Here is a 12,111-nt window from a genome sequence, read left to right as displayed (position 1 = left end):
ATCATTCCCATCCCTCTTTTGAGTTCTTAACTTCTCCATTCCTCACAATATCATTATCCTTATGAGGAAAGGCAGCATTTTTCACCCTGTGTTACAGACAGGGACTTGTGGTGCAGAGGTGAAATGTCATGCTGAAGGTTGTCTGAACCAGAGCAGGGGGTGGATGCCCACTCTTCCCCTAAAAAAAAGCAGCACCCTGACTGCTATGCTTCCATTCAGCTAGTCCTGTGATAATATTACATTTTTGTTCATTAATTTCCCATTGGTCAGTCTATGAAAGAAAACTCACAGTATGTTATCAGTTGGTTACACAAGGGAGCTAAAACATTTAGCTACTATAAGTGTAAAAAGGGTGAAAAATAGAAGTTAGTAAAAGTGAATGAAGAGAAGAAGTGAAGTGCAGGAGCAGTATAGCTGCCAAGGAGTCGTGGGAGGGTATGGAAAGGAAATCGAAGCTTCAAGCTGACCCATAAAACTCCGTGGTGTTACCAGCAACCTCATTGATTTCACCTTCAGAGATTGTGTTTTGCAGTAACCTTCACTTAAGTCATTGACACCTGCCCACTTCAGTTCTGTGGCCAGCCAGAAACCTTCCTACCTCCCTTAACCACAGCCTTCCACACCAGGGTCTCTGCTGTCAGCCCCCAGGCTCTGCATGACTCACCCCCTCTGAGTCTCTGCAGACACTTGCCTGAGCTTTCTCAGCTTGTCATGGCAAGAATAAAAAGGCAAATACATGGGGTTGCATGATGACAGGAATCAGATCTTCAGTTTTGGGACAGGATCCAGAATCTCTGTAGGAGAGTTCAGCACATGCTGTACATCCCTGTTAGACCTAGCTGCCTGGACAGGAAAAGGAGCTAGGGTAACACAGAAATGACCACACAGAGCCCAAGCTTCCCCACTCCTTGTTCTTTCTGTGTGAAGAACCCCCCAAAATGATGTTTTCCTCCACAAGGAAATGCAGTGCTAACTTCATTATCAGGTTGGAAATCAAGGGAGTCATTAGTTAAATGACCTTCCCAAATGTCACACTAAAGACTTGCACTCTCCTGAAAGACAGCTGAGTGTTGTCTCCAGTACACTGCTCCTCTCAGCTCCTGCAATTGCATCTGCAGTCTTGTCAAGGGTTGGTCTGGGTCCACTGACATCTCCAACATGACATCTGTGGAAATCTCAGTGAAAAACCTGTGGGGGAGGAATCCTGTCCCCATGAATATTTGAAGAGGATGCACATTAATTAATGTCTTCCCTGGCAGGAGTGAGCAACGAAGTTAGCACCAAATGAGCAATATGCAAACTCAGCCTCAGAGGTACATAAGATGTCTGGTACAAATTAAACATCAATTCTCAGAAAATATCCTCTCTAGACATCCCAAGGAATAAGTTTCTTTAGGGTCTCTTTTATGGAGGCTGTTTCCTTTAAAGCAAAAGGTTTGCCTTACTTACTGCCTGAAGTTTGTAATTGGTAGTTTTCCAACATAAATCCAAAGGATTTCTGATTGGCCTGTTGGTTAATAACCAGAAAGGAAACACAGGATTATGCTTATGTTACCTTTTCCTAATGCTACTGATAATTTTTTAATAGACACTTCAGTGACTTTTATCTCATGAGCCAACTCTTCATACAATGCCTGGGTCTGCAGTGGTTGATTAGAATACAACCTGCACGCTATTGCAATAAGGAATTGGTTTGAGGGCTGGATGATACCAGTTTCTAAACCATTGAACCTGCAGGATGAATAAATTTATCAATTTTCTGGAAATTACTAATTGTTCAGTCCCAACAATCACCCGCACTAGCCCAGTCTAGTTGTTTGTGAAATTCTGAAGGGGAAAGAAAAAATCACATTTAAACCGAGAACAGTCAGGACTGGATGATTCAGACTTTGGCAACCAACTAACAAAGGCTATTGCTGCCATGTGAAATTCATCCTCACTGTACAGTGGCTACACAGGACAGTGTTCCAACAAGTGCTCCATGGCTTATGTGTAGCTTACTGCCTGAACAGGAAAAAAAAAAAAAAAAAAAAAAAAAGGAATATTTCATCTGTGTCTGCTCTCCATCCTGAAAGGTGACAGCTTTGTGAAGGTGGGTTACTTGTAACAATTCCACCTTCCTGCTGTGAAGTATAATAGAGGCTTTTGTTTTTATGCTTCCGTTGGTACAGAGGCTTTAGACCATGTCTGCAGAGAGCAAGTCTGGAGTGCTGCCCAAGATGGCAGCATTTTTTGAGACACAATTGATATTTTTTGTTTTAAGGCTGATTAGATTGTGCTGATGACAGACACTCAAAAAATCACTTTCCATAGGGCTTTGTGGGCCTTTTCCATTGCTTCACGTCACAGTGAAGCCACCAGTGGCTTGGTCACGAGGCTGTGAGGTCTTGGGGAGGGACTGCGTGTGCAGCACAAAGGAAGCTGGGTCTGACCTGACTTTCACAACTTTCTTCTGCACCTCAGAGGTTTTGTGTACTCATTGACTCCAATGTATTCAGTAGAAATGATACTCCATTTTGTAAGATAAGCTGATTCAAGGCCTTGATGGCCATTAGTGCTGTGAGGCAGGTGCTGATGAATAAGCTGGGGCTCTGTCCAGACTACTGGGATTAGCACAGCTCGAGGGACAGGCTAAGCAGGCAGCCACCCACAGGAGCAAAGAGAGTGAAAACCATCACAGCTCTCCTGCCCACGCTGCCTAGAGAGCCATGTGGAGGCAAGGCTCAGGACAAAGGGAGGTGGCAGCTATTGCCGCGGAGAAGCAAAATTAGGTCCTGGCACGAGCTGCAAATTAGCTGATGGCACCAGCAACGATGTGGATTAGACCACTGAGAATGCTCTGCAGGAGCTCTTGGTAAATGCTGCCTCCTGCAGAAATGAGAGGGAGGGCCCATACTAAGCATGAAGTGGGGATGAGGCACTGGGACAACTTTCCTGCCCAGCACACTCTGTTTTCATAGACAGGTGTCCAAAAACCAAAGCCAGAGGCTGAAGGATGGAGGAACTCAGGGCTGGACAAGAGGCACAACTTCCCCTTCAGCTGATCACCCCTGTCACCAGCTAACACAGGGATGCTGCTGCCTCCTTCCTACAGCGACATTAACAGCCCCTTTTTCCTGCAGGTGTCTGGAGTTTGTAGATATTGTGGGGAGGAGGGTAGGGTGGGGTGTGTGATAGTATTTTTCACTCGTAACACCTACCAAATTATGGCATCAACAAAAACAGAGCAGTGGGTCCTAGGCACTCGTTCAGTATTTGAGTTCCTCCTGTCCTCCTGGGCTGTAGGATGATTCTGGGCTTTGAGATGGAGCCATATGGCAAGCCAGGAGGTGTCACACAGAGCCACTTCACAGACTTCAATCAGGAATGTTTCCAGCAAAAGAAAAATGTGTTAAACTCAGCCGTTCTCACAGTCTGACAGCTCCTGATGTTCATGTCAAGAAATGAATGCAAAAAAATGTGCTCTTTCTGAAGAGAGACATAACTACCGAATAATTAATAAGAGCTCACACAGCACAATTTGCCCTTCCCCATGCAAGGAATGCTCAAGGTCTTGAATTTTTGAAAAATGAAAGCCCAAGATATTGGCACCCTTTCCGCCTTTCCCCTGGAAGATTTTTTTGTAAGACATAATGAGCCCGCTTGCAACCATGCCACCAATTAGCAGAGCTGATGGCCAAGCTTGGCCACCACCATGCCCAGTTAGCAGAGCTGTTTGACTAACTGCACTGGGTTTATTCGAGGGGAAATCAGGGCATTGAGGTGAAATAGCTGCAGTTCAAATAACAGTGTTCTGCTTATTGGAAATAGTTTAATCAAGGAAGGAGGCACTGCCACTAACATCACCAGGTATTTCCCATTGGTTTGTGTAGGTAAGTCGTGACCTGTAGTGAAATGAGGCAATAAATGCTATCACAACCGACTCTTCTGCCTGTTTTGAAGGCTTTGCTATCCAAAAGAAAGAAAAAGAGGAGGAAAACAAAGAATCAGGATGCATCAATGAGAAACTGCCAATGGGGACTTCTCAACAGCACTAGCAGAAACTAGTGATAGTAATATGAACAAGGAGCCAGCATTGGCAACCCTTGGCATGGGGTGGGAGAGATGGAGGGAAGAGGCTTATCTCCTGCTGGGCTTGCACAGGCCTGGTGAGAGGGCAAGAAGAGCAGATGGATGCAATCCAGGAAGTGCAGTTCCCACCACCTCTCCCATCCATCCCATCTACACCAGAAGCCCCCACTGCAGCCACAGGTACACTCCCGCACCTGCGAGTCGCCTGGGGTCCTTTAGTGCAGGACACTGACAGCAGAGCCACGTGGCACATGCAAGGGCAAGCCAAGGTGTATCACCTTGCTCCTGGGCATCAAACACCTGTGCAGCCACTCCATGTACGTACCTGGCTGAAGGCAGCCACGGCCTGCTCAAACCTCTGCTGAATAAGAGCGATGGTGCTGAACACCGGCGGGAAGGAACAGTCTTGAGGGGCTGAAACAAGAATAAGTTTGTTATTGGTTTCCATCCTACTGCAAAGCTCCCACAAAGGTGAGGGATTTGAGCATTTATAGGAGTCATTACTACAAAGTGTGTATGGGAGGAGAATATGTGTTTGTGCTCTTAACTCCTGGATGTTGCCAAATTTCCCCTAGAATATGAGGGCTCCAAGCCCCACGGTGGTCAGCACAACAGCTGCTGTCACACAGGGCCAGCTCAGCTCCGGGGCACTGGCCAAGGCTGGTGCACAGCCACAGCACTGTGGACAAAGCCCTGGGGCCACCAGCTGAGGCACCCCAGCAGGTGTCTGCCCCACTTGGGACAACCTTGGCACCAATGTCTGCACAGGGGCTGCTCAACCCGAGCTCTTTTTATGGGGAGTGGGGAGACATGAACACTTGCAGGGCACCGTTCTTCCCTCCCCACTTCTGCAGCAGGCTTGGGAGAACAGGAACCAGGTCCTTTCCCAGAAGTGCCCACTTCTCTGTCCTGACTGTAAAAGGCGCTTGGACCAAAGGGGTTGGATACAGACCTCCACACTCTGTAAAATGCAGGGTGAGAGGAGGCTGCACTTGGTGATCCCAGCATGCAGAGGCAACCAAGCTGGTTTCAATTAGAGGTGGGTAAGTTACCTCCTTCAAATCTACAGGGAAGCTCCCTGCCTCTTGAAAATCTAAAATCCTTGCAATCTGTGCTTCGGGACAGCAGGTTCTGTGTGGCTGCCTGCCATCTGAACACAAGTATGAGTGCTAAGGAAAGAGGCTATTTTAGGAACAAGTGACAAAACAGAGGAACATCAGAGGCAAGAAATGGCTCCTTGCTGCCAAGTGTTGACATGAGGCCAACAAAGGGCAGGTTACTGCCCTTTTGGGAGGATGCCTGTCCTATTAAAGTTGTAGTTACAGTATTTTTTGAGATACTTGGAAAGCAGGGTGATATATTTACAGGGAACTTTGTGAACATTTGGCCTTATTAACTGAGTGGAAAAGGAATGATTAAAAATACCATCTGCTTTTTATTGAACTTTGTTTCAAATTCATCAGAATTTCATCAGCTTTAACCTCTAACTCTCAATTTTTACTCCTGAAAGTATGTTAGCAGCATACCACCCCATTCAGTATACAAATGGCAAACAAGCCCTGCTGGTGGTGTCTGCAGACCTCCTCTACCACGATCTCACCAAGTCAGTGCAAACCAGCCCAGCACAAAGGGGAGGCACCTGCACCACATGGAGCAGAGCTGCAGGCATCGTGTTCTCCCTGAAGGTGTCTGAGAAGGGTGACAAGGAGCCCAGATAGCTGAGGCCACCCCATGGTGCCACATCCCATGTAAGCCAAGCAAATGCAGTTTCCCATAGGAGATGGGTGATGTTCCCCGTTATTATCAGCAAGTAAAGCAGCAGCAGGAGAAGTCACCTTGCTCTGGCTGCAGGGAAAGGTGCTGGTACACACGACCATGATGCTACAGCAGCACTGCACTGGGATACTGGAAAACCACTTCCTCCTAGCAACAGTGAAAGACAGGAGAGATTTGTATATTTACTCCTGGTTTATACCAGTTTGACGCTGGTATATTTATCCCAGTGGCCTCTCTGTATGTGGGACCTTGTGTGACAGGAGTAGGTGACACTGCTTCATGCCTGCAGAGGAGCTGGTTTCTGAAGGCAATGCTTGTTCCCATGCCTGTACTATCATGACCCTTGTTGGTGCCTACCTTTGACAAATACCTAAATATATGCAATCAGAAGTCAAAGAAATGAACTTTGAAATTGCTGACTACATACGTATGTGTGTTATCAGAGCAACAAGTCTTTTCTAGGTATTGACTCATTATTACCAGGAGCTCTTCTGCAGGTGCTGCTCAGCAAAAGGTTAGTACATGACAAAGCCTACGTTGCTCTCACAGCAGTCACTGCTGAGCTCATGGAGTTAAATGTGTTTTGGAGAAAGGTTATCCTTCCAAGATCATCCTAAGATTGTGTAGTGTGTTGGTCTTCATGTTTGAGCTCACTGGGACTCTGGCTGGGGGAAGTTCTCTAGCTCTAGTTAAAGTACCATATTCATGGAAGGCATGGTCTATCCATCTTTGGTTTTGCAGTATCATGATAAAACACCAGCCTAGTGATAAAGCAATGGAACTAGCTGCAGCCTCCAGGGTAAGTGAGGATGAATCCTGACTCAGGCAGAGGCCTATTTTCTCCCCAGCTTAGTCCCTTGTATCCTGATCTCTGACCACACCAGCTTACAACACCATCAGTACTGTCTGTCATCCTGCCTCCATTTAAATCCACAAGGACTGCTCAGTGCAGACTCCCAAACAAGACGCCCTTGGGAGGGCAGACACCAGTTCTTTAATCTGGTGAAACATCCAAGAGGTCAGCCAGGACTCTTTTCTGAGCCTACCTAGGACCAGCCAAAAGGTACTGTCTGTGCAGAGCAGACAGGGAATGCTCAGAGAAGTGCAACCCTCCACTCAGAGTGGGCATGGGGGTTACAGCTGCTGGCAGCAGGATGCTCAGGGCGCCTAGATTGATGTGTCACAGGACAGCAAGGAAAGAACACTGCACTATGGCGAAAAATGTGTTTGTTCCTCTCCCCTAATCAGTGTAAAGCAAATTATTTCTGCTACTGCTATTCTTATGTTAACTCTGTTCTAGAGTTGCCACAATTTCATCTATCAAATGCATATGGACAAGATTAAATAAGCTGTGTATTTCAAGTGATGTATGTATGCACATGCACACTTTGACACAAGTGAAAATATCGGACCTGATGTTCCCCCTCTCACTCCAAATACAAGGGACTTATTATTTGATTTATTGAACAGGATAATGTCATGTCATGAATAACAACTTTATTCCCCAGTGTAGCTGCTACTGTGGAGGAAAAAAAACTACATGTGATTTTTACTCAACACTGCAGCAGGTGCAGAGAGGACAAATAAACTGTGCCCTGTGTTCCAAGACCTGGGAGAATTTGAACACACTTATGTCAGTATTCACTATCAATTACACCATACTTTCTCTCTTCAGGGGTTTTCCTCTGCTTAACAGAAATCCTTTTTGCTTAATGGAGGATATCACAGTTTCTGCCACAAGTTTAGCTCCAGCCGTTCTTACTCCAGCCTGTCACCTGTTCTCATTCTGAGACAAACAGTAAATAATGCAAGGATGTCATCTGCAGATGGCAGAATTTCAGGAGCACTCACTGGGAGCCATTTGCTCCAGGAAATCACCTACACGCACCATGAAAGGGCTTCAGCTCCAAGCAAGGGCTTCACCCCAGGCACCCACAAGGAGATCTGCCTGAAGACTTGACCATAACCAGAAAAACAGCAAGGACAGTCTGAAATGTATCCCAATGCTCTGCACATTGCAGTGGGATATAGATTACTGAGGGTGCTCAACAACCCTTGCACCAAATTATTTCCTTTTTGCAACTGACACAAAAATCAAATCTCCTTTATTATCTCAAAGCACTCCACCAAAAACCCTGAAAATCCAGAGTTCAGTCATCCTTCCTCAGATGCGCTAACCATGTCCTGCTGGTTTGTAGGTGCAAATGCATTGCTTGTCTTCACTCATTCAGAAAGCCTTTCAAAGTGTGTATACAGGGACATGATTTTGCCATCTGAAGAGATTTTTGGGTGGCCAGATTCTTCAGCAAGTAACAGCCAGCGCTACCTGAAAACCAATGCCATTTCTAAAGCCTTGGACTTCTGTTTCTTCATGACTTTCAGAAATGCCCCCACATCTATTAGCATACTTCTACAGTCCTTAAGGAAATACAAAAAGGCTCTTTACCCTCTTCTACCTCAATAGATGAGAGTCCTTGTGAAAACAGCAAACTCACGTCCTTCTTCTCCTGAAAGAATCCATCAGTGGCAGGAACACTGAACATGAACATCAGTTCACTTTAAGTTATCACTTAAACCAAAGCCCACAAGACACCTAATGCAGAAAAAGAGAGGACAGCCCAGAGGACTTCCAGGAGGTGTGGTGGCAGGTAAACCTGCCTTTCCTCGGCCAAGCTTTCCCAGGGAACACAGTGAAATTCCCAGGGGCTTTCCCCAGTCATGACATGTACATGCACATGCAGAGGACACTGGGACAGGGGCAGATGTGACCACCCCAGTAGATCAGGATGCCAAAAAGGGGAGGAAAAGGGCTCCTGAGGGCAATGAGTACTTTAAAGGAGCTTTTTCCTAGACCTCTTCCCAGTTTTGTCTCTCACCTGAGGTCACTAGCAAGGAGATGACAAGAAGTGTGGGGATGCCATCCAAACACTCTTCAAGGCACTGGTTTTGCTGCACTGCCAAACCAAACCACCTGCAGATGCTCCTGGTCTCATTGCTCAGGATATGCTTGTGTGAGCCAGTGCTGCTCATCTTGAGGCACGGCTCTGCTCCCACTGAGAACATCTCTGGATGCTGCTGCCTTGAAGAGGGCAGGGGTTGAGCATGGCAGTGCTATTTGTCATGGGCCAAAGATGGTTCAGGGCTGGCTTTAACAGTTTATGTGTGATATTAGAATTTATACTGATTTTAGATCATTATGCTGCAGTGCCAGGCAGCACTCTCAAGTGCTTCTTAATCTGTGAATGCAGCAAACCCTGAATGGTGCATGCACTGGCCATTTCTGCAGCCAGTCCCACTAGCTGACATTTCAGATGAGCAACCCTCCGTGAGTATTTCCCAGTGGCACACAGATGGGTGGCATTGCCTGGCTCCTTTGTCCTTCATGGACCAGGGTACCTCGGTATTCCCCTGGGATCTGTTGGGTGCTCTGCTGCCTCACTGCCCCAGCAGTGCCCACGAGAGCTGCCCCATGGATGTTCCCTTAGGAATTTGTTTGGCTTAGTCAAGCAGGCTGGGAAGGAACTTACAAATACATCCAAGAGGAGGATTTCTGGTCTTTGTTGTATCAGCATGGGCAGAGTGGTCCCTCTGAAATAAGCAGCAGCACTCAATTTAAACTAACCATCCCAAGGTGTGGGTCCAGGCTTACACAGAATAAACCAGACTGATTTGGTCTCCAGTAAAACTCTTTTCCAAAGCCTCTTTGTGCCACTATCATCACTCGAATCAGCGCAGTTACTCTGGACTTCTAACAACGCAGCAATAAACAGATTTTTGTCTAAATAGGTTTAAAAGCTGACAGCCTTGTTATGGGGCCTGATGAGATTTCCTTTATTGACTGTGCAATCAGTGTGATTTAGAGTCTCCACAGGGGCCTTGCTGAAGGCTCTCCAAGACCCAGCTGTGACAAATCCCCCCCACAAGTTCTGCTGGGCACTGCTGCTGGAGACAGCGGCTGTGGTTCTGGGACCTTGTTCCTCCCCCTCATCCTCCCACCCTCCTGATCCTGCCTTCCTGGTGTCCTGACCCCCCACGGGGCCAGTTATTTGTCAGGCATCACACCCCTGCCTTCCAAGGTAATAAATTACTGTGGGAAGCAGCTTTGCACTGGACCTCATTAACCGCAAACACTGCCGTCCCTTTTCCTGCCACTCCGTGCAAGCCAGACATCCATGACTATCGGCAGCAGATATGCATTTCTCGAGCTCCCAGGAGGACCCACAGGTCTGTGGCAGATGGTGCACTGGGCTGATGGATGCACAGGGCTGGGGAAGCTAGTCACCCTCCTTGCCCCTTGGGATCATGTCCCAGCACAGCCTGGCCCTCCCTGTGATTCTCCATTCCCGTGCCATTGCAAGGGATTTGTGGATGTTGTTAATATTGAAAAAAGTTGGAGGAAAGGTGAAGAGCCTTTTTTGGTATTGTCTTATTCCATTTTCAGAGGCCACTGTTGTCCTGAAATAGCATCAGGCTTAAGCAAAATAGATCTACAAAACTCAAAGTGAAGTGTCAAAGTGCAGCAAAATGGATCTATGCCCTTGCTATGGGTGCAATTACTGGGGCTGTGTTATGTCTAACGAAAATAGCTTTTTTTTTCAATGTATATTGAAAGGTTACTTTTTAATAAAGCTAAGTAAAAATTTGTCTTGGCGCCACCAGCATCCCAACATTCTCTGCTAAACAATCACCTACTCTTTTCTTTTTATTTCTTGTCTAGTTTCTCACCAGAAACAGAAAAATATGGAGTAGTTACAAAGAAAGAAATGGGAAGAAGAGACAGGAAAATACGCATATCTGAAACTTTCTCTTTTTTACAATGTTTCTAGGACAACTTTGAAGAAAATGTAACTATTATTCGTTTTGCTTTTTTCCTCTAAACTCATTTTTGTTTTGGTTTAGTTTTTTGATGTAAACTCTTTCTAATTGGAAAAAAGTCCATTTCTGCTAACAGCCCTTGTTCTGAAGAGCAGGGGGAACAATGGAAAACCAGATCATTTGTCATGTAAAATTACAAATTTTATATTTGGAAGCACTCAAGTTACCACTTAACATCCACACATCTCTGTGTAAGGGAACCATGCGGAGAGCCCCCCATTTTTTGCAGAAAAGTCTATATGTCAGATGTGACAATGTCATGAAGCAATGGCACTTTCCTATGCAGAGATTCAGTCTTCAGCAATATTCTTTTTGTTTTCCAGCCAGCACCTCGCTCCTGTCTGAGGTCAGACTAAATGATGTAAGGCTCCCTTCTGGCCCCGCAATCGATGGGCTGGTGGCCGGGGCTCCTCTCCCTGCTGACAGCAGCGTTCGCTGCAGCTGAGACCCCCCCGGGGACCAGGCTTTGGTCCTGGGCTCACACCACACTGCCAGGTGCTATGGGACAGCGTTCACAGCGTGCACTAAAGTGAAACATGTTTCTTACAACGATGTTAAACCTCTCCAGAAGAACAACAACAATAAAAAACATCTTAAACTCTTCCCCTCACAGAGATATAGCCAAGAAACCCACCAGCTTTATCTTAACCAATGTCCATTTACTCGTGGCCGAGTAAATGTTTGTTTGTTCCGTTTTTCAAGACTGCTGCCCTAACACGCTGCCAGAGCAGATTGACAGTGCAGCGATATCGTCAAGCACTCTCTTTAAATTCCATTTCTGGCAAGAAAGGCGGAACTGCACGTACCGACCTGGCCTCTGCTCATCTGACCCTGACTCCACCTGACCCCTTTCTCGGGATGAGGAGAACTCTGCGCTGCAGGCACCACGAACCCCTCTGCGCCCAGCAGTCCGGCCCCGGCCCAGTGCCCTGGGTTTGCTTGTCACCAGATTCAGGACCGGGCTCAGATCCCCGGCAGATCCCAAGCTATCTCTATGCCCCAGTCACCCGCGGCAGCAGCAGCCGCCTCCGCTCTCACTCCGGGAAGGAGCGCGGCTGCCCCGGCGCTGCCCCGCTCCGCGCCCCGCACTCACCGCCTCGGGCGCGGGGACCGCCCGCGGCCCCGGCATCGCGCCCGCTCCCGCTCCCGCTCCCGCTCCCGCTCCGGCTCCGGCTCCGGCTCCAGTGAGCGAGACCCCGGCGCCGGCCGCCCCCGGCCCTCCCCGCCGAGGGAGGAGCCGCTCCCCCCGCAGCAAACCCCGGGGGTCCGCCGGCATGCCGAGCGGGCCGCGGGCAGGGCTTGCCAGAAAAGGGGAGGCAAAAATCAATAGGCGCGGGGAGAAAAGAAGTGGAAAGTGACTTACAAAGAGAAAACCCTTCACGGGTTCTT

General features: G+C 47.5%; 1 protein-coding gene across 5 annotated transcripts in view; it reads right to left on the bottom strand.

The window, feature by feature from the left end:
• Window positions 1–12,111, bottom strand: part of TAGAP (T cell activation RhoGTPase activating protein) — a 45,423-nt gene extending 33,312 nt beyond the window's left edge. For 2 of the 5 annotated variants that reach the window (XM_064413445.1, XM_064413446.1), the window contains exons 1-2: window positions 11,816–11,958; window positions 4,397–4,485 (exon numbers count right to left, since the gene is read on the bottom strand). In XM_064413445.1, coding sequence (XP_064269515.1) covers window positions 4,397–4,485; window positions 11,816–11,851 — 125 coding nt within the window. In that variant the 5' untranslated portion in view covers window positions 11,852–11,958. Of the gene's footprint in view, window positions 1–3,200; window positions 3,355–4,396; window positions 4,486–11,815; window positions 11,959–12,085 lie in introns of those variants that run through there. The other 3 variants (XM_064413449.1, XM_064413448.1, XM_064413450.1) reach the window with 3 other exon arrangements.

Source organism: Passer domesticus, chromosome 3 (genome assembly GCF_036417665.1).
Source record: "Passer domesticus isolate bPasDom1 chromosome 3, bPasDom1.hap1, whole genome shotgun sequence".
In the NCBI taxonomy this organism is placed as follows: domain Eukaryota; kingdom Metazoa; phylum Chordata; class Aves; order Passeriformes; family Passeridae; genus Passer; species Passer domesticus.
The sequence above is the reverse complement of the archived record's forward strand: the minus strand, read 5'-3'. Positions and strand labels throughout refer to the sequence as shown.